The following is a 27501-nucleotide window of genomic DNA, read 5'->3' as shown; positions in this document are numbered from 1 at the left end:
GACCTCAATTCCATAGAAAATGTGTGGGCAGAAGTGAAAAAGTGTGTGCGAGCAAGGAGGCCTACAAACCTGACTCAGTTATACCAGCTCTGTCAGGAGGAATGGGCCAAAATTCACTTTACTTATTGTGGGAAGTTTGTGGAAGGCTACCCAAAACATTTGACCCAAGTTAAACAATTTGAAGGCAATGGGAATGTGATGAAAGAAATAAAAACTGAAATAAATGATTCTCTGTACTATTATTCTGACGTTTCACATTCTTAAAATATAGTGGTGATCCTAACTGACCTAAGAGATTGAATTTTAATCTAGGATTTACATGTGGAAAAACAGAGTTTAAATGTATTTGACTAAGGTGTATGTAAACTTCTGACTTCAACTGTACCTACCAGCTCTCTAAAGTTTGTTAAACAACACTTTCCTGGAGATATTTTGTCTCAAATCTCGAGCAGGACAAACCACACAGACAATCGGTATAGTAAGTTTAAATTAAAGTTTATTCAACATTCTGGAAAGGAATATTTACATGATTTTGCAGGCATTTGTTTCAGGCTGTATATACCAATTAATTGTGTATTACAGACTGATTAGTCAGATTAGTATTTGAGTGCTAGCTAGCTGTGTTTAATTAGCATTTGAGTAATTTAGCAGATGAGCTCATCCAGAATGATTTACAGTTAGTGCACTTATATCATAGGAAAGTACATTTTTCCTTCTAAAGTAGGGGGAGTGCTGTGCGATTATTTAAGATACTCTTTAAAGGTGTAGGGTTTCACTGGTTTTCAGAAGATGGGCAGGGAGAAGCTGGTTCCACCATTAGGGTGCTTGGACACAGAAGTGCTTGGACTGGGCTGAGTGGGAGCTGCCCTCCTGTAGGGGTGGGAGGGCCAGGTGTGGCAGTCTGAGTCTTTGTACTTCATTGTTGTCATTCCAGAAACATCATAGACAACTAGCCTAACTGCAGTACATCTTGGACCAGTCCAGCTGTTACTAATGTCAGTTGACAAGTCAACTTCTGAAAATGAGCCAGCTTGTGTTAACGGTTTTACATTAATTAATGTCACACTGAACTGGTCATGAGACATGCATACTTCAGTAGCTACTTGTTCAAGAATATCTTTGTGTCACATTTCAAACATGTTTAGAACATTACATCATATTTTATGACGGCCCAGTTTCGATTTGACAGACACGCATACATTAGCCCGGCTGACGCTACCCATGTGACTCAGTCAGGAGGACTTCAAGAATTCAGTATTTGCCAGACTACCCACACATAGGCATGGTCTTAAATTGCCTCTACCTGCCCTTGGTTTATGTCCTGGTAGTACTGACTCCAGTGCTGCTTTGTGTTCTCAGGTAATGGAACTGATCAGGTACTAGAACTGGGAAGAACATTACTGACAGAGTGAGTATACTTTCATGTTTACTCTTCAATTAGATCTTTATTCACATTTGTCTGATTTAATCAGGCTGTAATACACCATTTAATTGGTAGATATAGCCTGAAACATTGGAGTGCCAAATTGTGTAAATGTTCCTTACAAGCCAGAATGTTGAATCAATTTTCATTGATACTTGCATTACCGGTTGTCTGTGCGGTTTGTCCTTCAGACGCTCGAAATTTGAGACAAAATATATAACAGGGAAATATTGTTTACCAGACTTTCTAGAGATCTGCGAGGTATATGGTTCTGGTGTGTATTTTCATTCTACTGACATAGGTACACTTCAACTGCGAGAGACTGAATCTAAAACAAAAATCACGTATGATTTTTAAGTAATTAATTTACATTTATTGCATGACATAAGTATTTGATCACCTACCAACCAGTAAGAATTCCGGCTCTCACAAACCTGTTAGTTTTTCTTGATTGAGTGTTTTTTCTTTAAGAAGCCCTCCTGTTCTCCACTCATTACCTGTATTAACTGCACCTGTTTGAACTCGTTACCTGTATAAAAGACTTAAAAGACCTGTATAAAAGACACCTGTCCACACACTCAATCAAACAGACTCCAACCTCTCCACAATGGCCAAGACCAGAGAGCTGTGTAAGGACATCAGGGATAAAATTGGAGACCTGGACATGGCTGGGATGGGCTACAGGGCAATAGGCAAGCAGCTTGGTGAGAAGGCAACAACTGTTGGCGCAATTATCAGAAAATGGAAGTTCAAGATGATGGTCAATCACCCTCAGTCTGGGGCTCCATGCAAGATCTCACCTCGTGGGCGATCAATGATCATGAGGAAGGTGGGCGATCAATGATCATGAGGAAGGTGAGGGATCAATGATCATGAGGAAGGTGAGGGATCAGCCCAGAACTACACGGCAGGACCTGGTCAATGACCTGAAGAGAGCTGGGACCACAGTCTCAAAGAAAACCATTAGTAACACACTACGCCGTCATGGATTCAAATCCTACAGCGCACGCAAGGTCCCCCTGCTCAAGCCAGCGCATGTCCAGGCCCGTCTGAAGTGTGCCAATGACCATCTGGATGATCCAGAGGAGGAATGGGAGAAGGTCATGTGGTCTGATGAGACAAAAATAGAGCTTTTTGGTCTAAACTCTACTCGCCCTGTTTGGAGGAAGAAGAAGGATGAGTACAACTCCAAGAACACCATCCCAACCGTGAAGCATGGAGGTGGAAACATCATTCTTTGGGGATGCTTTTCTGCAAAGGGGACAGGACGACTGCACCGTATTCAGGGGAGGATGGATGGGGCCATGTATCGCGAGATCTTGTCCAACAACCTCCTTCCCTTAGTAAGAGCATTGAAGATGGGTCGTGGCTGGGTCTTTCAGCATAACAATGACCCAAAACACACAGCCAGGGCAACTAAGGAGTGGCTCCGTAAGGAGCATCTCAAGGTCCTGAAGTGGCCTAGCCAGTCTCCAGACCTGAACCCAATAGATAATCTTTGGAGGAAGCTGAAAGTCTGTATTTCCCAGCGACAGCCCCGAAACCTGAAGGATCTGGAGAAGGTCTGTATGGAGGAGTGGGCCAAAATCCCTGCTGCAGTGTGTGCAAACCTGGTCAAGAACTACAGGAAAGAACTACAGGAAACGTATGATCTCTGTAATTGCAAACAAAGGTTTCTGAACCAAATAAGTTCTGCTTTTCTGATGTATCAAATACTTATGTCATGCAATAAAATGCAAATTAATTACTTAAAAATCATACAATGTGATTTTCTGGATTTTTGTTTTATAATTCCGTCTCTCACAGTTGAAGTGTACCTATGGTAAAAAAAATTAGACCTCTACATGCTTTGTAAGTAGGAAACACTGCCGATTTTGCAGGTTATCAAATACTTGTTCTCCCCACTGTACCAGTTTAATTGTTTGTTACAGCCTGATTAATCAGACAAGGATCAAAATATACTAGCTAGTTGTTTACCCGGGACCCTCTTCGCAGTTTCATCTACGAGCGGGTTCTTCGCCATGCTGACAGCAGTACTCAGTTGTCAGTGTCACGGACACAGTTGGGCGGTAGTGAGCTGTGTGACCCCAACCACAAGAAACTGGCCCTGTGCCTGCAGCAGATTGGAGATGAGCTGGATGGCAATACACAACTCCAAAGGTATCTTAAACCAAGGACTTAGAAAGGGACTCAGCTCTTTGCTTAAATTGACCCCTGGAGTTTGTACAATACTCAGAGCATCTCTTGTTTTCCCCTTCAGTATGTTAAATGATACTGCACTCCAGCCCAGCCATGATGTTTTTATGAGAGTGGCCCGTGAGATCTTCTCTGATGGAAAGTTCAACTGGGGCAGGGTGGTGGCACTTTTCTACTTTGCCTGTCGGCTGGTCATCAAGGTGAGGGTGGAGAGTGGTAGTATTTTATTTAGTTCTCCTTTCTCTCTCTCAATCATTCTCGTGCTCTCTTGTCCTCTGTTAGACAAAGGAAACAGGGCTCATCTCAGTCGGAATAGAGTCACTTTTGTAAATCGCAGCGCTTGGAATGGAACTGCAATTTACACGTTTTGGGATGAGTTGGCTTCTTCGCTGTGCAATAAGACTGCATCGTCTTTCTCTCCTCAGGCTCTGTTGACCAAGGTCCCCGACATCATCAGAACCATTATCAGCTGGGCTACAGACTACCTGCGAGATCATGTGATCAACTGGATTAGGGATCAGGGTGGCTGGGTAAGGAATCCGTAGATGTGCTTTCCCCACATTGACATGTTTTTTACAGATGTCTTTTTGAAATTGTGGTGATGGTTGAAGACAATGGTGTCTCTTCCTAATTCTTAGGAGGGAATCCGTTCCTACTTTGGCACTCCCACCTGGCAGAAAGTGGGGGTGTTCCTCGCTGGAGTTCTTACTACTGTGTTGGTCATCCGCAAGATGTGAGTGGGAGGAGAGCCTGAGAGAAGAAAGGACAAAGGGGAGGGGGGGGGGGGCATAAGACTGGGGGGGAAACTGGGTAGTGGAGGTAGACATGTGGGGGTAAATGGGAACTGTTTCGGGGGAAGGAAAATGTGAGGAAAAATAGTTGGGGATGGAAAAGCAGCAACGTTTGGACCACTCCTCTTTCCCACCCTCCATCCATCAATGGCAAAGGATTGAGTCAGATTCAAGGTTTTTCTTGCCTCTGTTCCCTACGCTGAAATATGTGAGCAGCTCTTGACCGCACACACAGGAGAGAAGGATGGAAAGAGATGTGTAGAGACTCGGCCAGGGCACATCTTTTAATTAATTTATTTTTTTATTTCTTGCAAACAAACAAGTCGCTGCATGACATTTTGTTAAGTCTAATGATATCCCCCCCAGGTCTTATTAAGCATGAGAATCTCCTATGCTTTCCTCCTGTGCTTTATTTCTGTTGCACTTTTCTTCCATTGAGTCTCCTTTTTCCTATCTGATCATTCTCCCTCCCTCTCTTCATGGTATCTCTTTGCTGGAGTATGCATTTTGGGGTGTGTGTGATTATTTACGCGTGATCATAGGATCAACAGATGTTCCAAGTACGTGTGTGTGCGCGTGCACGCATTTCTACTGCAGACACACAGCAATGTCCTTCTCTCACAGATGTTTACCTCTCTCTCAGCATAGTATTCAAAGTACTGTATTCTATGGTGGGCTATTTAAAAGCAGACCATACCATAATCCTTCACAATCAAATGCTCTTTTTATACACCTTGTTAATGTGTTCAAATAAGGAAACTTTCTTATTTCTTTTAAGTTGTCAGTGCCTTGGTCCTTTTTTCTTCTTTTCTACAATAAATTGCTTTGATATTCACATTTTTTTCACTTTTTCTATATCTTTTGTGAAACTCTTGTCCCCCAAAACAATATTTTTGCAGTGACATTTGTTTGTTTTTGTATGTTGTAATATGAACATAAAATAAAAATGTTTTATGGATTGTGATCCTTATTAAGCTGTGACAAGATTGTGGGGTGTGAATGAGGATTCATTTAAAACTACTGCCTTGCTTGTACCCTAATTCTCAACTGGAAGCATATCTAAACAGTGTCCAGTAGTAGTTGGATTGAATCTTTCCTATTGATCAGCAAATGGATATGAATTACTCCAGAGTACAGCTTTTATTTCATGACATGATTCCATGTTACTGTAAGGTTAACATCTCAGCCCTGTGCACATCCTATTGGTTGAGTGCTGTTGTTGGGTGTGCTCTAGCGAAATCTAGAAAAGGGCTGTCGTTTTTGGTGTATAAAATTATGCTCGGTTTACAATATTGGACTTTCCATACCTTACTTTGAGAAAAGGCAGTTGTAGCTTATTCACATGAACCATTTTCTCTAAAGAGAATACTAACACCACACGTGTGTGTGTACTCCTCTAATATACAGGGATATCCATTTCTAAGAAACGCATGACATTTGTCCCTTCATCCTCTACGGGATTGGTGTCCTGCTAACGTACCTAGAATGACGTAAGTAACATCCAACTATCCAAGGACAACCACTTATATGTGCAGAAACCTTAAATTCTTGTTAATCTAACTGCACTGTCCAATTTACAATAGATATTACAGTGAAAAAATACCATTCTATTGTTTGAGATTGCACAACAACAAAACACTTATGGCAACTGGTTTCATACATTCACCTCTGAAGGTAAATAATGTACTTACATTCAGTAATCTTGCTCTGATCTGTCATGAGGGTCCCAGAGATAAAATTGAGCATAGTTTTGTTTGACAAAATACATTTTTATACTCCAATGTCAGAACTGGGTTCTAGAGTTTGAACCCCTGCTGTTAATATTCTCCTACATTAATTTCACATTTCCAAAAACTTCAAAGTGTTTCATTTCAATTGCTATCCAAAATATGCATATCCTTGCTTCAGGTCCCGAGCTCCAGGCAGTTAGATTTGGGTATGTCATTTTAGGCAAAAATTGAAAAAAAGGGTACGATTCTTACAAGGATTAGACATAACACACAGTTTGATAAAAAGCAGGATATACTGAGACAGGAGTACAAGAGTGAGTTCACAGTCCTGATGCTTGATGAGACTGCTATCAATGAGTGGGGGGAGTTAATGACTCAGTCACGAGTCTCCAGCACCCCCTCCTTGACCCTCCATCTCCAGGCCTGGCAGTAGTCAGGAGCAGGGACACAGCGGAGCAGGAGGCCAGAGTCCTGCACCTCCTCATCATGGGCCACTGGCTCCCGCTCCTGAGTCTCCATGGTGAACACCCTCTCAGAGATCTAGGGGGGAGAGAGAGACACAGGTGGTGTAATGAAGGCCTGTGTGTAGTCGCCTGTGAAAAGGACAAGAGCATCCAAATGAAAATATGGTTGTGCACGACTTGTCAGGGGAGGCATATTGAAAACTCAACCATGAGTCCTCACTCACCTGGTCGCTGATCCCTGTGGCGATGTGGCCCACCTTCACCCTGCGTTTCTCTCGTATCCGGATGCTTTGCCCATTTACGCCCGTGATGCAGACGTCAACTCCTGAGCCAATCACAGTGCAGAGAAACAGCCAACATGAGTGCACTGCACATGCTTTCTCAGCACGAGTGATATCGCTATGGGAATGAGGTCCTATCCAGTGGGAAACAATATGACATGATCCTCTTATCTAAACATCCTGAGCTGAAGCACCTTCCAGGGTCAGCTAACGAGAGATGTCGCTCACCCTCAAAGCATCGGGGTGGAGACAGGTGGCTTTGGTGAACCAGCCAGTCCATACTGAGAATCTGTCCGTCCGGTTGGCTGTTGTAGGAGAACACACCAGAGCTGAGGTCGTCACCTGGGCTGATGGACCAACGGCCAGAGTCCTGTAGTTAGGGGAGGAGGGAGACAGGGAAAAGAGAGGGAGAACCGTGAATGGGCTGATTAATGTGACCTGAGACCCATATATCAACCCACAGAAACACATTACACACTCTACAGCTGTTCATATTATCTAACATGTCAGGTAAGGCAGGCTTATATGGTGGGCTACCTTTCTGTCCCATAAGTCCCTGTTGGAGTAACAGTCACTGCTGCTCAGGCAGGACAGTAGCTGCTCCTGTGTTTCTGCTGAGTGCAGCTGAGACAGACTGGTCAGGTAGAACTCTGCAGACGAACAGAAGAGGAGCGGTAAGAACAGAGGAGTTGACTTGAGTTGACACACATAGATATACATCAAGTAAAATGAACTTAGATACACAGACTTACAGACAGCACACACACAGAATGTTTCAACAACCCGTACCTCTCTCCAGCTTGCGCAGTTCAAGCTCAGATACGTTGGAGGTGACGTCGGCCATCTTGGGATTTTGCCATTCATGGAGTTGTGTCAGTAGAGACCGAGGTGAGGCTGTCTCCTCTGTGTCTGCCTCACTGCCTTCCTCCTCCTCATCATTGTTCAGCTCCCTGCTCCCTGGGTTCATGGATTCCAGCAATAGCTCAGGGCTCTCCTCAGAGCAGGTGTCTCTGCTCAAGGGTGGCCAGGGCTGGCTAGATTGGCTGGGGCTGTCATCTATCTGTAGGGGCTCCTTATAGGACCCTCTAATGGGGCTGCTGAGTCCTCCCACTAAAGACACACAGTAGGTTAGTTAGTCAGTTACAAAATCTAAGGACTGATCTAAAAACAGTGGCGTGCTACACCCTGACCTTCTCTCAGAGCTCTGGCTGCTCTTCCCTTGAGCTCCGAGGCAGAGGCCCTCTTGGTGGGCTCCTTCTGTAGTCCCACCTTTATGACATCAGCAGTGAAGGGACTGCAATCGGGCGGGATCTCCCTCAGAGGCGGTGGTTCATTGGCTATCTGTAACCATAGCCACATGAACAATCAATCCACGACACGAATCTTCAATACAATCAGAGGCCTAATCATTTTTTTTAAACATCAAAAGCTACATATGTGTCAGACGTCAAGTATGAAGACAGGGTGGTGTTGTGTTGAATGATACCTTGAAGTACAGTGGGCGGGAGTAGTATCGTGTCCAGGGCTGGCAGCCATTGAGCATGTGCAGTAACATGCAGCAGCTGCTCCACACGTCTGCTTTGGCTCCGCGGCTGGTTTCCCCTTTCACAATCTCCGGGGCCATGTGTGTCTCTGTCCCCTTCAGATCTGCTTCCACACACATACACAGAGTATACATTCAGACGTGACAACCAGGTCAAAAACGTGTTTTTGGTGTATCCCCCTTTTTCGTCTAGTGGGGGCTTGAGTTCATATTTTGCTACCTCCTTGGGATGCACTTAAGCTCTGTCCACCGATGTCCATTCTCTCCGATTGTCCAAAGTCACACAGAAAAGTGTCCCTCCCATCCTCTGACAGCAACACATTGTCCGCTGCAACACACACACACACACACACACACACAAACACACACGTTAATCTATGGGTATATACTGGATTTGGTTATTGTTGTTCTATAATCCTGGGACGAGACAGCCATATTTAGCAGCACTGTAGCTATGCAGGCGAGGCAAGGTTCTGGTAACCAGGGGGGAAAAAAGAGTCAAATCCAAGTCATGTTGGCTATTAAGAAACAGCTGTTGGGGAAGGAATGAATCTGGGGCTTATAGCATAATAGACAGGCAGCAGGTGACTTGGCAAAACCTCCCTGTTGTATCTGTGCCTGTGGTTTGGCATATCTGACACCAGGTGGCATCTGAGCACTGAGCCATGTGGTTCCAACTGTCTATCCTTTGCTCTGTCGCTCTCTCTCTTCCTCTAGTTCTGTCTCTCCCTCTCTCTGGCTGGCGAGCGCATGCGCCCTCTAAAGAGTAGCGGTGAGTCACGCTGTGGGAAATTCCCGGCTTGGCGCGTTCTCAGCCTGTGGTGCTCTGGTTTCACAACACAGGTGCGGGAGATCAAGACACGATCTGCGACTCTTGTGTTCCACATAACAACTGCAAAAACAGCAGAGAAACAACTTACTCTCACCAAGGCAACATATGAATCAAAATATGAATATCCTGAACATCTGCTTCTTCTATTCCTCTTTACATGTCAACTGCCTGCGGCTATGGAACCCTGACCTGTTCACCGAATGTGCCATCTGTTCCAGACCTGCTGTTTTCAACTCTCTAGAGACAGCAGGAGTGGTAGAGATACTCTTAATGATCGGCTATGAAAAGCCAACTGACATTTACTCCTGAGGTGCTGACTTGCTGCACCCTCGACAACCCCAGTGATTATTATTATTTGACCATGCTGGTCATTTATGAACATTTGAACATCTTGGCCATGTTCTGTTATAATCTCCACCCGGCACAGCCAGAAGAGGACTGGCCACCCCTCATAGCCTGGTTCCTTTAGGTTTCTTCCTAGGTTTTGACCTTTCTAGGGAGTTTTTCCTAGCCACCGTGCTTCTATACCTGCATTGCTTGCTGTTTGGGGTTTTAGGCTGGGTTTCTGTACAGCACTTTGAGATATCAGCTGTTAGCTGATGTAAGAAGGGCTATATAAATCAATTTCATTTGATTAGACAAGTCTTGTAGTTACTGTTTTAATATCTGCCATAATCAAACCTAGCCCAGGCATTCAGTTACCGTGTGTTTTATGAACCTTCTGCTGTGGTTTTGTTCATAAGTCAGCCATTTTCATTATCTCATGTCTCGGCCTACCCTTTATGTCCAGATGCAGCACTCGTCTCTTCAGCAGGTGTTCCAGCGCCTCAAGGACCTGACAGTGGTAGTGCAGGGCCAGGTCCTCAGGTAGCCGACCCCTCTCTTTAATAAGCTGACCCACAGAGCCTAGAAGCAGATAATAGAGAAGAGGGCAGGAGGGGTCAGTGGGTGATGGAAAATCACCTCAAAATCATAGAGGTGATTTGAGGCATCCTTCGAGAAACTCTTAACAGAGGTGTCTAGTAGTGGTTGACTCATAACCCGGACGGGTTTAGGGTCATTAAATATTGTGTGGATGAAGGGCGGGTGGGTAGTGTAATGCGGGTTGAATAATGAGAAATACATGTAAAAAATCCAAAATATATAATTCCTGCGCAATCTATATCTATAGGCTACATTGAGGTTGTTCTTTAATTATTTTATGCTATCATGCATTAGTGCATAAAGAGGACTTCAAATAGGGAAGTTCAAGGGAACTGTAGCCTACTGTTCCGATGGGTTTAATGGAAACTGAAATCTGGACACTGACTCTAGGTCTATAACCTCACATAGCCTTAATATTAACTCCTGCAAAATTAAGGATTTCTTGCAGTAAAATGATACACCAAATGTAGGCAACATTCTGACTCAGAAACAGGAGTGGAGAAATATGATTTCTTTCTTTCAGCATCTTGAGAGAATGCAAATGCTCAGTTAGTACCTCTACAGATGGTATCTATCTTCATCAGCATCATAAATGCTGATAGTATTTCAACCACGTAAAATATGCCTCCAAGCCAAACTGAAATCTTATCAGAAACATGTTGGGTTGTTTTCACAGCTTTCTACTTCATTACAACTGGTCGAACTGATGTCATTTGGAAATTTAGCACAGAAAATCGTTTTCCTTTAAATTCTTTTTTGGTCTCTAAACGTTTTTGCTCCACGAAAGAAGATGACAGAGAAAATCTCTACCGATGTCAACTAGATTAAAGCATTCATTCTATTGATTTATGACAATCTGGTGAGCAGGGGTTCATTTGGTCTTTGAGGGCAACATATAATGACAGAAGAGAAGCTGCATGTATCTAATTATAGTTGACTAACAAATAGTCTACCAAAATGTCGGAAATTATAAGCTGAAACATATCTCAAATCAGGAGAAAATCTGCACCCCTTGTCAAAAAAAAATCATTCTATCGTCTTTGACTGTAGCCTACAGCATTTGTCTATATTATAGCGGGTCAGGTGCAGGCCTCAGATTGTCACATATAGTCTTCTGGTTGCGGATGGGTTATTAGCTATTGCGGGTGGGTGAGGGTGAACAAACAGCTGAACAAACAACTAGCATCTAGGTCACTGCCTGAGATCGAGACACAGTATAGTGTATAGCTCACCAGCTTTGAGGTCCATGAAGAGGATGACGTAGGGCCCCTCTCTGATCACTCCGAAGAGTTCCACCACGCGAGGAGACTTCAGGGCACTCCACGTACCCACTTCCTCACTACTAAAACTCTTCAGGAGAATCTGGGAGGAAGGAGAGGGAGAAGAGAGTTCAATAGTTATCAATAGTGAGAGATAACACACAGATAATGTATACACAGAGAGTGTAAGTGCTGTTGTACCTTTTTGGCGCCAAATCTGAAGTGTGTTCTGTTGTCTTGCACACTGTGCACTTCCCCGTATGACCCTGTGTTGATAGACTTGCAGAGGCTGTAGTCCTTCCCCTCCCTGTACTCATAATTCACAGGCTGAATATTCTAATAGGAAATGAGAGAGATCAATTGGCTGAGTTAATAAGGAGGAATCAGAAAAAGCCACAAGTAAACAACCGTATTTATCGACAACTACTGCAGTCTGGAAAGTTACCTCATTGAAGATCAGGCCCTCGTTGGTGTCAGTCTCTGAGACTTCTCCCTCCTTCTCCCTGACATCTCTTTCCACGTCTTTGCAGAAGGGACCTGCGTAGCATCGGTCCTCCTGACTGACACTGCCCCTGAGCCCTGCTAGGGCTAATGAACAGTCTCCCACACTGCTGAGAGGAGAGTCTGAGTCACTCTCCTGCCCATAGGTGGAGAGGTTGGAGGGGGGGCTAAACACCTGTGGGCCCCAGTAGAGGTGGGAATGGCTGGGGCCCCTGTTGCAGTCCTGGAGGGGGTAAGGGGGGCGTCTTGTGTCATGCGCCTCTAAACTCGGGATACTGCTACTGTATGAAGTGCTGATGTTACTTTGGTGCTCTGAAGCGTCCTGCTAAAGGGGAAAAAGACAAACCCACCACCAGGTGATTAAAGGTGACTGTCTGCCAGGAAAGAGCTTTCACCTCCAGGTAATGATACTGACACAGACACCTATCTGTGTGGGTGAGGCTTCAAGACTATGGACACCTGAAAGGAAGCTTTGTCTCAGACAGTCAAGAGTTCTCTGAATCACTTCCTCCCGGTTGGAAAGCTAATGTTTGTGCTAGGATGTTTGCTGATAGAAGCTCAAACACTATATGAGACGGTCTACGGTTCATACTACAGACCATGAATCACAAGAAAGGCACTTCAAGTTCAACTAGAGTTCAACGTCATCCATTTTGTGTCTGACGGTAGGATGTTACAGGGAGAGTGCTCATCTTACCTGGGTCTGGATCAGTTGAGGAGAACTGCCAGTCTGGGTCTCCTGCTCAGGGACACCAGAAGGTACTCTACGTCTCTGTCTCTGCTTCCCTGTCTCCCTCTGCTCCTCTTTCTTCTCCTTCCTCTTCTGTTTCTTCCTTGGCTTCTTCCTGGGTGAGCGGTGGGCCGGGGAGCCTGGTTGGTCCTGGTTGGAGGCTGCGGTGGAACACGCCACATTGTTGTGCTCTGATGAGTCCCTGTGGAAGACAACAGCAATGCCTGTGTGAATGCAGTACTGTCACGAAAACCCAAAACTGTAAGAAGACATTAGTGGTTTAACCAATGCTTTGTAGCTAAAGACGAAACCCAAAGATTGAGAGAGTTGTAAGAAGAGATAATGATGGAGTGTGTTATGGAGGGATTAGTGAGGTCATACCGGTTGATTAAGCAGTTGGGGGACGCGACAAAGGAGCGTTCGGAGCAGGAAGGGCTGAACTGCTGGGAGTCTTGGGTTTCACCTGGGGAAGCACAGACAGCAGGTGTTAGCTTGGTGCCATTCTCTCTCTCTCTGCAATTAACCCTATCAAAACTAGTATTGCCCTCCTTAGTATACTCACATTCAGCCTGGGCTATGAACGAGTTCTTCTGATAGTTCAGTGGACCTGCTTCACCCACTTGTTCTGCTGTGCCCTTCGTTAGGACTTTAATTATTCTGGGTTTTAAACAAGGCATGAAGTCCCCTTTGCTCTCCTTCCCCTCCTCGTCACTTGTCCTGTCTTCTGGGCTGGGGAGGCTTGGGTAAGACCCCTTCAGCTCTATTTGGGGTGACCCTGAGAACGGTCTGGTCGAGTTAAAGATCCTTTGCCTCACTGCCATCTCACCTGCTGGAGAAGGAAACAGAAAATGATGTCAATTCAGAATAAAACATGGTCTTATCCTGTTTACTAACTTTGCTGTTGGTTGAACTATTCAAAACGGTCCGTCCTTGAACAGCTCAGTGTACAGCACTTCATTTGAAGCACATCTCCACAACTACCAACTTGCTGATCTAAGCGATCCTCACACCTTTCCATTAGCAGAGAGCAGAGCAGAGCTTGTGATTGCAGGGACATCGAGTGGGTTATCAAAAACTCCAGTATAGCTTATTTACTTCTGGAAAGAGCCTTCCTCATGTCAACTGAACTTTGCACCTGCTAAGAACAGAACAATGGCCGGCTTTGTGTGGCGGTGAAACAAGTCAATCTAGTAATTGTTTATCTCTGCCTTGTATTGCGCCTCGTTCCAAAGTTCGAAAGCAAATATTTTTCTTATGACCAATAAATTTGATTTGATTTGAAACACATCACTTTCTCAACATGGAGGAAGTGTATGCTTGACACAGAAACTTGATCGCAACTCCTTCTCTGCTGAAACTTCATGTTTTGCGGTGAGCGAATGAAACAGGAAACTCGATCACGGGCCTTGTTTTGACAGTTACAACTGTGTAGTTAACACCAGGAAGTAGTTGTGTTGTGAAGACTGCTACATGGCATGTTCAAGGAACAGGCCTGCCTCAGTTCCACAGAATAGAAGGAGTGTGTGTTGGAGGGTGCAATATAGGTCGAGCAGCACAAAACAATGTTGCACAACCCCTGCCAAGATGTACACCTTAAGTTGAAACTCTCTGACAGCCTCTATGCGAAATAAAATACACATGAAAACTGCTGGGATAACATGCAATGAGCTAGACTGGTCAAACATGGCATAATTGATGTTTGTACAACAACAGTATATAGGTGTATGATGTATTCCTGTATTTATTGTCAGTTAATAAGCATCAAGCATGGAGTATGTCTTTCAAATGAAAACCCCTCTGATCTGAGCATTAATTAAGTAGAGAAATGCCAGAGAGGCTTTGGACCTTGGCCTGCTTAGTGAACACTGTAAGCTTAGAGCTGCAGAGCTATAGGGTTGCTGCATGTTGCATCAGTGTGCCAGCACTTCACAGGAGTTTTATCTTTCCCCCTCACTTTTGATCTTCCCTTAGACAGGTGCCCTGTTCCCTTTATGACACACCAAGCTCAGGTTGACTGCCAAGCAAATACTCAACTACGCTGCTGAACAATTAATAAAATTGCCTCCGGACAATTTACATTGAACCCCTCCCCCCTTTTGTACACTGCTACTACTTGCTGTTTGTTTGTTTGTGATCTATGCATAGTCACTTCGCCCCCACCTACATGTACAGATTACCTCAACTAACCTGTAACCCCGCACACTGACTCGGTGCCCCCTGTATATAGCCCCGTTATTGTTATTCTTACTCTCCACTTTCCTGTCTATCTCTCTGTCCCCTCCTCCACACACTTTGTCTCACCCAGACTCTGACCAGGCACACCAGCTTTCTCATTCACTGATCATCACTTCCTGCTAAAGCGAGAGACCCGCACACGTACCACTCCTCCAAAACACAGCACCACACCCCAACTGAAATCAAGTGGGGTGGTAGTAAGAACAGGCCCTTTGACAAAGAACTGGACGGAAAAATAGACATTGAGGAAGGAAACATAGACCTACCGACAGAGGCAGGTCTGAATTGCAGGTCTGCAGTCTCTTCTGGTTATCCGTTTTTCACTAAACTAAACTGAAGTCAAATATTCTGCTCGAATATACCCCTATCCTTACAAATAATAACTCACTCTCTGTAATATAGGTCTCGTTCAACTCTCTCTCTCTCTCTACTTCACTCTGTAATCTTGCTGTGTATCTCGGTTGCTTGGTGTCGCTTGATCCCACTGGCCCACTGCCAACCTGGGTAGGAGCTGTGATTGGTTGATGGTGATTTACGGGAAATCCATCTCACTTCCCCACATCCCCCCTCCCTCTTTTCCCTGCAGCAGCAGGGCTGTCTTGCTCTTTCTGCACTTTCTCTCGCTCATGCTCAGTGTCTTTCTGTCCCATTTTCACTCTCCTTAAATAATAGGAAAATTAGAGCACATTATTAAAAAGCGCACGCAAATCTAAATCCAAATCTAACCCGTCTTAACTATGCAAATGTTAATTTGGGACCCAAAACAACAAACCCTGAAGATCTAATTCCCCAAAGTAAGGGGCCACGTGTTAGTTATTTACTAGACTATGTTATACTCTTTGGCCACACTTTAAGCCTCTCATTGTGATGTGTTGGGGCTGCAGAAAGGGGTCAAGGTTCAGGGTTATGCTCTTAAAACACACTCAGGGTCAAATACCAAGCAAACGATGATGCATGAATAAGCCACTTGGTTCCATCCTGCCAGAGTAGTCGCATCAATCATGTCAACAGGAACACCATGGTTCTGTTCTACATATAACCAAAGTTATGTGCTCCCATAAATCAATGATGCTGCTATCAATCCCCTCTGTCTGTATAATCTATAATATATGATTTTTAGTTATGGTGTGTTGAACTCCCAACCTTTTAGCCCCTGATGTTTCCCCTTCTTATTATAATCATTTGAATAAATAAAACATCAGAATGACCCATGAGGATTACATGTGAGAATTGTGAGGTTTTAATTTATAGCAGGGATACGGTCGGCCTCCTTTTTGAGGTTGGGAAAATCTCAGTTCCTTTTTTGGTTTCCTCTTTTTTTGAGAGAGGAACAACAAACTACTCAGAACAGAGCCACTAAAGGGCAAGGAAACTCAGGGACCACATTTGGACATGTCAAACAGCCAACTCTTGTATCAAATCGCTTAATAAACAGAGTGAATGTTATCATTTTCTATCCTGGGATTAGCCTACATCCTCTGGCCTTGATGGGCCACTCACAAGTAATTTGCCCTCTTAAAAAACTCTTGAAGAGGTTAAACTATGAAAACTACAGGCTAATGATAGGTTGTAGAGCTGCACTCCACAGCCCAGAAAACCACTCTGACCATAGGGACCAGTCATTGTGATACATAAAGTAAGTCCTCCCCTAGCTGTGCTCAGCATTTGGTAAACTGTGTGCAGATTCAGTTAGTTATTTCTCCATGTTGTGTTATTACAGCAATGTAACAATTTTGTTATAACAATGTAGGCCCCGGCCTAACTGTCAATGTGACAATGTAATTGTGCTTAAGGGACCTGTCGACTCCCTATCGAAAACACATGCATGAAAAACATGAGCATGATACTCAGTGAGCAGAGGGGTGGGGGACAGTTGAAATCTTGGTGGAGGAGTGAGAGAATGTGGGGGCAGAAAGGACAGGAACGGGGGAGGGGTGCAAAGGGGATCCAAAAATGGCAGCTAGATTCTGGGGAGTGAATGTAGACTGTAGAGGATACAACAAAGAAAGGAACAAATAGAGGAACTGCTGAAAAGATTCAGGATGGATACACACAGACACACAATGACCACTGACTCATATACGCCCACTCAGATTAGCAGAATACCAGAGGCTTGAGTAAGGACAGCCGAGGGATCCATCTTTTGCAGGACCTGGATAATTAAACACACCAGTACGCCTTCTGGGCCCCCCAGTCCCTCACAGAACACTGTTACGAGGCATTCATTCAGTGCCTTGCAAGCAACTCATGGGAATCGAAAAATGAATGTCTCAATGAGTGAATGACACAAGGTATCGGGGGGGGGGTGAAGGCCTCTGTGCATAGCAACACATCCTTCACCCGCCAGAAAGACAACACCTATTTACTTTGGGATTAAAAATTAATCATAGACATAGAGAAGGACATTGCAGGTTAAAAAATGAATGGGTTAAATATGTGTTAAAAAAAAAAAATTAAATAAGAAATCTGAGCTTTCTTATATCTCATAGATATAAGACATTTACTTCAAAATTGTATTCCTTAGGATACATATTTTGACTGTCTGTTTTGCCATTTATGAACGTGTCATTTAATGTGTTTCTATGGGCAAATTCTATATTTTATCAAATAATTTGTAAATATATGTATTTATTTTATACCTACAGGGTCCTTAAATTCTAAATCAGATAGCTAAATGATACATGGTATGTCCATCTTAAAACAATTCCATTTGTTAGGCAAGTATAACATCCCCCCCCCATACCGACCTTGTGCCATCATACCGACTTTGTGCCATACCGTAATACCGGCAATAAAAAACAACAGGGGCGCTATTTCCAATCAGAAGGTTTTCAATGCTAACAAGTACATGTAAAATCCCATAGCAAATGCTAGCTAAATGCTAACATGCAAACCTTTTACACAAACTATTTGGAGTACAGACATCCCAGCTCATACAGTTATACAAATAACTAAAAAATGCTACTCAAACAAATATTAGACAGCAAGCCTCTTGATCCAGGAGGGGATTCTCTTCTGTTACCAAGAGGAGCTTGATTGCAAAATGCTAACCACTTAAGCTTACTACAAGCTCTACGCAGACATACGATTCGGAGTGTTGCAATGTAATTTTTCGTCACAAAAGGGGCGTATCTTTGTAATAGGCTCCGGCTTTTTACTTACTTTTTTACTACCTGAAAATGAAGACACGCTGTATCATTCCTTCCACAGTGGGAGCTGTCGCTTGGCTCCTTGATCTGATCTATAGGCTATACAGATGATTCATCAAAGCAGGGATGGGCATGAGTAATCGAGTACCCGAACGTCAAAGCTCGTTCTTTAACCAGAGATCACAGTTCCATTTTGTCCCAATTGTTTTATTTATTTTGTCTTGAAGACCATGTTAATTTGCTTTGCCTCTAGTGTTCCATTTCTACATGTGCATTTGTGAAGCTGGTTGTACAAATGTGCATTTTATGAAGCTGTTTGACAGAACGCCAAGTGTGTGCAAAGCTGTCATTAAGGCAAAGGATGGCTACTTTGAAGAATATCAAATATAAAATATATTTTGATTTGTTTAACCTTTTTTTTTGGTTACTACATGATTGATTCCATTTGTGCTATTTCATAGCTTTGATGGTTTCACTATTATTCTACAATGTAGAAAATAGTTTAAAAAATGAAGAAAAACCCTGGAATGAGTAGGTGAGTCTAAACTTTTGATTGGTACTTTATATGGGGCCATTTAGCAATTAGGATTTGTTATCTGTAATGGTTATGATAAATTAGGCATGTTGACACAGGCCAATAGATAAATACGCACACATTTCTTTCCAGCGCAGGCCTTGTGTTAAAAAAAACTGAGTACCCCAAAATGTCAAATGCCCATCCCCACATTAAAGTAACCTATTTTGCATTGATAACCCAATATAATCTTAGCGACTGTTGAAACAGTAAACCAAACAACAAGAATCCACCCAAAAAGGTATTTAGTTCAAAAGTAATAACTAGTTATTATTATGAAATGGTAGAACCTGCTGTAGCCAATGAGCTAGCCATGTGCTTTTTTCCTCCAGTGACCAAAACATGATGGCATTCTATTTTTAGTTGATATGGGAATTGATGTATTTATTTCACCTTTACTTAACCAGGTAGGCCAGTTGAGAAGAAGTTCTCATTTACAACTGCGACTATGGTTGCCAACTTTCTCACTACCAAATAAGGGACAAAAGGTGGCGTGCCAGTGCACGGTGCCACGGCGGTGTGGGTATGGTGTTGTGGGTATGGCGGTGTGGGTATGGTGTTGTGGGTATGGCGGTATGGGTATGGTGTTGTGTGAATGAATATACAGTGTATATTCATATTCTTATTCAATTGGAAAGGAAAAACATTTGTATATTCCATTTAGCCTATAGCTTTAATAAAACTGTATCATTATGTAAACTTATGTGAATAAAACTCAAAATATATTATCAAAGAATCACAATTGGGACCTTTACAGCAAAAAAAAATAAAAAAAATTCTCAAATGCAAAAGAGGGGCATGAGTCACTCACCAAGGCTACATACTTGACTGATTCAAGCAGTCCTCTTGCAGAGCCAGAGAGAAGTCATTACATGACAAGTCACAGTTCCCAGATATATGAAGTTCATTTTTTATCAGCTCTGTGCTACATCGGTTTCTTGAGTCTGACCATTTAATGGTCATCAGACAGAAAATCCTCTCTACAAAGGCATTTGAGTCTGGCACACTGAGGACAAATGAGACAATCCTGAACATGTTGATCAAGTTGGCTTTCCCTAGATTTTGGTAAACTGCCACCTGCTTCTCACTTGTGGATTTTGTGGTATCCTGTCTGGCTTTCTGTATTTCCTCCCAGCTAGTACAACACTCTTTATAGAGTTGGTCCATACTGACTGTCTCTGTCATTTTGAGGGCAACCAGCACCTGCTCCAGGTCAGTGAAGGAGAGCTCCTCATAGAGGCCGATCAGTTTCACCATTACATTTTCTGGTGAGAAATCAAACCACTTGTCAATGTATGTAACGACAGTGTCATAGAACTTCAAAGTCCTGTTTCTGTTTGGACCTTCATGCTGACAATTGTTTGTCCCATCAGCTGCTTGGTCTGGTATCAGAAAAGAAACTGTCCAGTTTCAGCTGAAGCATCTTAAATGTTGAACTTTTGGACTTCCTCGTAAAACATCTGTGATGCAGAGCTTTGTTTCCTCCAGCTTTTTTACGAGTAGGTCAAAAACACACCCACTTTGTGGAAAAAGCACAGATATATTTCAGCAGCTTCTGTTTTTTCTTCACACTCAAAAATACTCTTCAGTTCCACAGGACAGGTCTCCCTAAGGGACCTGAAGTATGATGTAAGAGCTGGCCAGCTTTGCTGGAGACGATGGACAGCTGGATGAAGAGAGACCCATCGTGTGCAAACATGTCGCAGGATTTCAAGCCACTCAATGTCAACAAAGGCGAAAAAAATGCACGCAGTTCCTCTCTTTGGGAAGCAAATACTGATAAGTGCCTGTAGATCTGTAAAACAATTGTCTCAATATCCACTGACAGCTGATCGCAGGCGTGCTTGCAGGCATTATGAGCTATGTGAGCTGGGCAATTAGCTTTCAGAATGCGATTGTTGGCACTGCTCAATAACTGGTAAACGGAGAGGTGTTTTCCAATTATGTCAGTTTCCGAAGTAGACGTCACGAAGAATGCACCAACATTGCTAGCACCTTTAGCTAGCGTGGCCCTGTGCATTTCTGTGGATGCATGCTGAGTTAGGGCATTCTCCCCTTCATGGCCAATTGAGAATTCCCGACGCATAAAGTACAGAAAGCTTTCGTCGAGTCACCACTGACGGGCTTAACCCACAACATTTTTGCTTCACATTGTTTGTTGTAGCTGCACAGTCTTTTTTGCATCTTTATCCATATTTCCTTGATATGCCAAACCGACCGAACAATAACAGAAATGACTTTGCAGGAATTGGCGCGTTTACACTATACTGTGATTGGATGAATATACGGAACAAGGGAGGTCCCGTATGAGACAAACCAATTTAGCCCAATATAAGGGACATCCCGGCTAATACGGGACAGTTGGCAACCCTAACAAAGTATTGAGATAAACTTTTCATTTTGTCTGTCATAGTTGAAGTGTCCCTATGATGAAAATTACAGGCCTCTCTCATCTTTTTAAGTGGGAGAACTTGCACAATTGGTGGCTGACTAAATACGTTTTTGCCCCACTGTATGTACAGTGTATGCAAATGTATAAGAGTAGGGAGGTAAGGCAATAAATATGCCATAGAGGCGAAATAATTACAATTACAATTTAGCATTAACACTGGAGTGATAGATGTGCAGATGCTGCCCCTGAACTAGACAGAATGTGTACTTAACTGACTTGCCAAGTTAAATAAAGGTTTAAAAAAACTAGCAAGGAAAGCCGATTCTTCCTTGTTTTCACAAAATGAAAAGACAAAATGAAAAAACGTTGCTATCGCCCCCTTGTGAATGGGAATGAGCCCGGCAAGGACATCATGTTACAAAAAGGTTTTCGCTCCTCCAAAAATCCCACTCCACCCACGTGCACGCACGCACGCACGAAGATCAATGGAGTGAAACTTGATAGATACCTAGCTACTATGTCAGCAATCCAAAGAGCATTTAACACATTTTAAACAGTTCACTTAATAGTTATATCTAGCTGCAAACATTTAGTTGTGAATTCCATACTGTAAAGATAATTGCGTAATTATCGTATTTCGTCGTCCTAACGTAGTCTACACTGCTATCTGCCCAGCAGCTAGCCAGCTAGCAAACATCCACCGTCTACCGAATAGCAGCACTGTAGAAACTATTACACTCAACTGAACGACTTGATTAGTGTAGTGTTAGCTAGCTACATAGTTGTCTTTGCTGTCTTCGTATCCAAGATAATTGTGTAGTTTAGAGTGTGTAGTCTTAGAGTGATTATCTTAATTTACCGAGGTTAGCTAGCCAGCTATTTGTCGTCCTTAACGTAGGAGACACTGCTAGCTAGCCAACAGCTAGCCAACGTCTACCGAATAGAACTTCCGCACTCAACAACCCGGTCGCATTCCGCTTCGCTCCACAGGTAGTATCACATTTTCATTTCATTTCATTACAGCACAACGGTTTGATTTGTTTGATGGTAGCTAGCTACATAGCTAGCTACATAGCCGTCTTTGTATCAAAGATAATTGTGTAGTCTAGAGCGATTTTCTAGGTTAGCTAGCCAGCTATTGTCGTTCTTTTAACGCAACGTAACGTAATCAACACTGCTAGCTAGCCAGCTAGCCCCCGAATAGCAGCACTGTAGAAACTATTACACTCAACGGAACGACTTGATTGGTGTAGTGTCAACAACGCAGCCACTGCCAGCTAGCCTACTTCAGCAGTACTGTATCATTTTAATCATTTTAGTCAATAAGATTCTTGCTACGTAAGCTTAACTTTCTGAACATTCGAGACGTGTAGTCCACTTGTCATTCCAATCTCGTTGCATTAGCGTAGCCTCTTCTGTAGCCTGTCAACTATGTGTCTGTCTATCCCTGTTCTCTCCTCTCTGCACAGACCATACAAACGCTCCACACCGCGTGGCCGCGGCCACCCTAATCTGGTGGTCCCAGCGCGCACGACCCACGTGGAGTTCCAGGTCTCCGGTAGCCTCTGGAACTGCCGATCTGCGGCCAACAAGGCAGAGTTCATCTCAGCCTATGCCTCCCTCCAGTCCTCGACTTCTTGGCACTGACGGAAACATGGATCACCACAGATAACACTGCTACTCCTACTGCTCTCTCTTCGTCCGCCCACGTGTTCTCGCACACCCGAGAGCTTCTGGTCAGCGGGGTGGTGGCACCGGGATCCTCATCTCTCCCAAGTGGTCATTCTCTCTTTCTCCCCTTACCCATCTGTCTATCGCCTCCTTTGAATTCCATGCTGTCACAGTTACCAGCCCTTTCAAGCTTAACATCCTTATCATTTATCGCCCTCCAGGTCCCCTCGGAGAGTTCATCAATGAGCTTGATGCCTTGATAAGCTCCTTTCCTGAGGACGGCTCACCTCTCACAGTTCTGGGCGACTTTAACCTCCCCATGTCTACCTTTGACTCATTCCTCTCTGCCTCCTTCTTTCCACTCCTCTCCTCTTTTGACCTCACCCTCTCACCTTCCCCCCCTACTCACAAGGCAGGCAATACGCTCGACCTCATCTTTACTAGATGCTGTTCTTCCACTAACCTCATTGCAACTCCCCTCCAAGTCTCCGACCACCACCTTGTATCCTTTTCCCTCTCGCTCTCATCCAACACTTCCCACACTGCCCCTACTCGGATGGTATCGCGCCGTCCCAACCTTCGCTCTCTCTCCCCCGCTACTCTCTCCTCTTCCATCCTATCATCTCTTCCCTCTGCTCAAACCTTCTCCAACCTATCTCCTGATTCTGCCTCCTCAACCCTCCTCTCCTCCCTTTCTGCATCCTTTGACTCTCTATGTCCCCTATCCTCCAGGCCGGCTCGGTCCTCCCCTCCCGCTCCGTGGCTCGACGACTCATTGCGAGCTCACAGAACAGGGCTCCGGGCAGCCGAGCGGAAATGGAGGAAAACTCGCCTCCCTGCGGACCTGGCATCCTTTCACTCCCTCCTCTCTACATTTTCCTCCTCTGTCTCTGCTGCTAAAGCCACTTTCTACCACTCTAAATTCCAAGCATCTGCCTCTAACCCAAGGAAGCTCTTTGCCACCTTCTCCTCCCTCCTGAATCCTCCTCCCCCTCCCCCTCCTCCCTCTCTGCAGATGACTTCTCAACCATTTTGAAAAGAAGGTCGACGACATCCGATCCTCGTTTGCTAAGTCAAACGACACCGCTGGTTCTGCTCACACTGCCCTACCCTGTGCTCTGACCTCTTTCTCCCCTCTCTCCAGATGAAATCTCGCGTCTTGTGACGGCCGGCCTCCCAACAACCTGCCCGCTTGACCCATCTTCTCCAGACCATTTCCGGAGACCTTCTCCCCTCATCAACTCATCCCTGACCGCTGGCTACGTCCCTTCCGTCTTCAAGAGAGCGAGAGTTGCACCCCTTCTGAAAAAACCCTCGATCCCTCCGATGTCAACAAATACAGACCAGTATCCCTTCTTTCTTTTCTCTCCAAAACTCTTGAATCCCTGGCCAGCCTCCCGCTCCCAGAATGACCTTCTTGATCCTCAGTCAGGTTTCAAGACTAGTCATTCAACTGCAGATGCTAAAGCTAACTCTCTCTCCTCTGCTCTCATCCATTTTGACCTATCGGCTGCCTTCGTGTGAACCATCAGATCCTCCTCTCCACCCTCTCCGAGTTGGGCATCGGCGCGGCCCGTTTGCGTCCTACCTGACAGGTCGCTCCTACCATGAATCTGTCTCTCACCACGCGCTCTCACCACTGGTGTCCCCCAGGGCTCTGTTCTAGGCCCTCTCCTATTCTCGCTATACACCAAGTCACTTGGCTCTGTCATAACCTCACATGGTCTCTCCTATCATTGCTATGCAGACGACACACAATAATCTTCTCCTTTCCCCCTTCTGATGACCAGGTGGCCCGCATCTCTGCATGTCTGGCAGACATATCAGTGTGGATGCGGATCACCACCTCAAGCTGAACCTCGGCAAGACGGAGCTGCTCTTCCTCCCGGGGAAGGACTGCCCGTTCCATGATCTCGCCATCACGGTTGACAACTCCATTGTGTCCTCCTCCCAGAGCGCTAAGAACCTTGGCGTGATCCTGGACAACACCCTGTCGTTCTCAATTAACATCATGGCGGTGGCCCGTTCCTGTAGGTTCATGCTCTACAACATCCGCAGAGTACGACCCTGCCTCACACAGGAAGCGGCGCAGGTCCTAATCCAGGCACTTGTCATCTCCCATCTGGATTACTGCAACTCGCTGTTGGCTGGGCTCCCTGCCTGTGCCATTAAACCCCTACAACTCATCCAGAACGCCGCAGCCCGTCTGGTTTTCAACCTTCCCAAGTTCTCTCACGTCACCCCGCTCCTCCGCTCTCTCCACTGGCGTCCAGTTGAAGCTCGCATCCGCTACAAGACCATGGTGCTTGCCTACGGAGCTGTGAGGGGAACGGCACCTCAGTACCTCCAGGCTCTGATCAGGCCCTACACCCAAACAAGGGCACTGCGTTCATCCACCTCTGGCCTGCTCGCCTCCCTACCACTGAGGAAATACAGTTCCCGCTCAGCCCAGTCAAAACTGTTCGCTGCTCTGGCCCCCCAATGGTGGAACAAACTCCCTCACGACGCCAGGACAGCGGAGTCAATCACCACCTTCCGGAGACACCTGAAACCCTACCTCTTTAAGGAATACCTAGGATAGGATAAAGTAATCCTTCTCACCCCCCTTAAAGATTTAGATGCACTATTGTAAAGTGGCTGTTCCACTGGATGTCATAAGGTGAATGCACCAATTTGTAAGTCGCTCTGGATAAGAGCGTCTGCTAAATGACTTAAATGTAATGTAAATGTAACTATGCTATGGTGTATGCTGCACAACAATGAGTGAATCAAAAGGCTTCGGTCTCTTGTCTAAGTATGCTTGTGATAACAACATGTGACTGGGGACTACCAGTAAGCTTCATAAGGTAAAATAATGTGAGAAGTGAAATGAAATGAAGAACCTGCACTTGCGCAGGTACTGTGTGTGCTTGTACAGACAACTGGTAGAGGGTTGATAAACCAATTTGGTTTATAAAATTCAGCAGCTTGTCCAAAAACAGCCTAATAGACAATTCAACTTCTCGCATGAAAAAAACATGTTTTGAGGGAGCGTGCAATTCTGACTGCAGCACTGAAAATCAGAGCTGTTGCCAGATAATTGAATGTTCATTTCTCTACCATAAGCGGTCTCCAACATAATTTTAGAGAATTTGGCAGTACCTCCAATCGGCCTCATAACAGCAGACCACGTGTATGGCGTTGTGTGGGTGAGCAGTTTGCTGATGTCGACGTTGTGAACAGATTGGCAAATGGTGGCGGTGGGGTTATGCTATGGGCAGGCATAAGCTACGGACGATGAATACAATTGCATTTTATCTATGGCAATTTGAATGCACAAAGATACTGTGACGAGGTCCTGAGGCCCATTGTCGTGCCATTCATTCGCCGCCATCACTTTATGTTTCAGCATGATAATTGATAATGCACGGCCCAATGTCACAAGGATCTGTACACAATTCCTGGAAACGGAAAATGTCCCAGTTCTTCCATGGCCCGCATACTCACCCGACACCATTGAGCATGTGCGGGATGCTCTGAATCGATGTGTACGACAGCATGTTCCAGTTCCCGCCAATATTCAGCAACTTCGCACAGCCATTGAAGAGGAGTGGGACAACATTCCACAGCCCACAATCAGCAGCCTGATCAACTATATGTGAAGGAGATGTGTCGTGCTGCATGAGGCAAATGGTAGTCACACCACACACTGACTGGTTTTGTGTTCCAAACCCCAACTTGTGACCAACAGATGCATATCTTTATTCCCAGTCATGTGAAATCCATAGATTAGTGCCTAAGGAATTTATTTCAATGGACTATTTCCTTATATGAACTGTAACTCAGTAACATCGTTGAAATTGTTGCATGTTGCGTTTATATTTTTGCTCAGTATACAATTGCGATGCTGTGTTTTAACGTTGAAAAAAAGTCAACAATCATGACTTTCCAACCGGTTTTCGAAACATATGTTGATATGCCCCTTGTCTTTCATATCAGCGAGAAAGACTCCTTCAAATAAAAAAAGATACACTTACTGTAGAGTTTTGCACAGATCCACAAGCTGTGCAAAGCCCCCAGTTGAAGAACTACACTTCCTCCCCAATTACACTTACACACAGGTGTTCGGAGCGCTATTTAGCACAGGTGGCTACCTATGTCTTCAATAAACAAGTATATTGACACTGTATATTGGAGATATATTTGGACGTGTGGGAACACTAAGCCTATAAAGGTGTGTAGTAGTTTAACATTTGTTTTATCAAATTGGTTTCTCTCTGATATGGAAGATACGTTCCTTATGTTTCCAAAAAACGTTCCGCAAGCGTCCGCGGCTCTTAACAAAACAACCGGGTCCGGAGATACTATCGTCAACAGGCGGTGTACTGTACTGTAATATCTGTCAATATCTACTGTAATAGCCTATATGGCAACTTCGTGCATAACATCTACCTGGGTCATTTAAAAAAAATCTTAAATGTAACAACTAAGAAGTTCTTAAGTAATGAACGTTTTGTCGTTGCATTAAGAAAATGTCATTATGCTATGGTCGAGAAAATGTTGACGCGACTTCTCTTCACCTCCTTTCCCTCCGCCATTTCAAATGTACTTCAACCCATTTTTTAAGAAAGTTATTCATCTTGTGGGCATATTCAATTCTGATATCTTTATAGTTGATATTGACTTACCTTTTGTTCGAGTATGTTGTTTTTACAATGATAAAAGGCGTCGGCTGTTTTCAGGATCTACACAGTTCGCTAAAAATGTCCAACGTTGAAAATTACGATTGCGTCACCGGAGGGGTGTGGATATGAAAATCGAAAGTAC

General features: G+C 44.4%; 2 protein-coding genes across 6 annotated transcripts in view; one reads left to right on the top strand and one right to left on the bottom strand.

The window, feature by feature from the left end:
• LOC118375730 (apoptosis regulator BAX-like) overlaps positions 1–5374 on the top strand; it is a 15071-nt gene extending 9697 nt beyond the window's left edge. Inside the window, exons 2-6 of the mRNA XM_052518738.1 lie at positions 1360–1408; positions 3419–3583; positions 3684–3819; positions 4045–4149; positions 4258–5374. Of these exons, the coding sequence (XP_052374698.1) occupies positions 1360–1408; positions 3419–3583; positions 3684–3819; positions 4045–4149; positions 4258–4356 (554 nt within the window). The 3' untranslated portion in view covers positions 4357–5374. The remainder of the gene's footprint in view (positions 1–1359; positions 1409–3418; positions 3584–3683; positions 3820–4044; positions 4150–4257) is intronic.
• On the bottom strand, positions 4689–27501 carry LOC118375729 (mitogen-activated protein kinase kinase kinase 14-like). Of its 5 annotated transcripts, none has more exons than XM_052518735.1 (16): positions 27363–27501; positions 13237–13503; positions 13056–13137; positions 12642–12876; positions 11889–12269; positions 11645–11779; positions 11417–11546; positions 10038–10166; positions 8649–8756; positions 8372–8535; positions 8076–8226; positions 7675–7995; positions 7423–7535; positions 7114–7255; positions 6829–6929; positions 4689–6680 (listed from the first exon to the last, which is right to left on the bottom strand). In XM_052518735.1, the coding sequence occupies exons 2-16, from the start codon at positions 13493–13495 to the stop codon at positions 6516–6518; spliced, it is 2616 nt and encodes an 871-aa protein (XP_052374695.1). In that variant the 5' UTR covers positions 13496–13503; positions 27363–27501; the 3' UTR covers positions 4689–6515. The 5 variants fall into 5 exon arrangements, with proteins under 5 accessions (XP_052374695.1, XP_052374696.1, XP_052374694.1 ...); XM_052518736.1 differs by having other exon boundaries at positions 13237–13500; positions 27363–27428; XM_052518734.1 differs by lacking the exon at positions 27363–27501 and adding an exon at positions 15176–15369.

The sequence above is a fragment of the Oncorhynchus keta genome, chromosome 5, assembly GCF_023373465.1.
Source record: "Oncorhynchus keta strain PuntledgeMale-10-30-2019 chromosome 5, Oket_V2, whole genome shotgun sequence".
Lineage (NCBI taxonomy): Eukaryota > Metazoa > Chordata > Actinopteri > Salmoniformes > Salmonidae > Oncorhynchus > Oncorhynchus keta.
Note: the sequence above shows the minus strand (reverse complement) of the source record. Positions and strands in the feature narration are given on the sequence as shown.

What these genes read in the sequence shown, in the direction of transcription:
- LOC118375729 (XM_052518735.1), bottom strand. Translation starts at nt 13,495, where the DNA reads ATGGCAGTGAGGCAAAGGATCTTTAACTCGACCAGACCGTTCTCAGGG. An exon ending in TCAGATTTGGCGCCAAAAAG is followed by an intron (nt 11,547 to 11,644) that starts GTACAACAGCAC and finishes CCTTCCTCCCAG; the next exon opens with ATTCTCCTGAAGAGTTTTAG. An exon ending in GCTGCATCTGGACATAAAGG is followed by an intron (nt 8,757 to 10,037) that starts GTAGGCCGAGAC and finishes TGTGTGTTGCAG; the next exon opens with CGGACAATGTGTTGCTGTCA.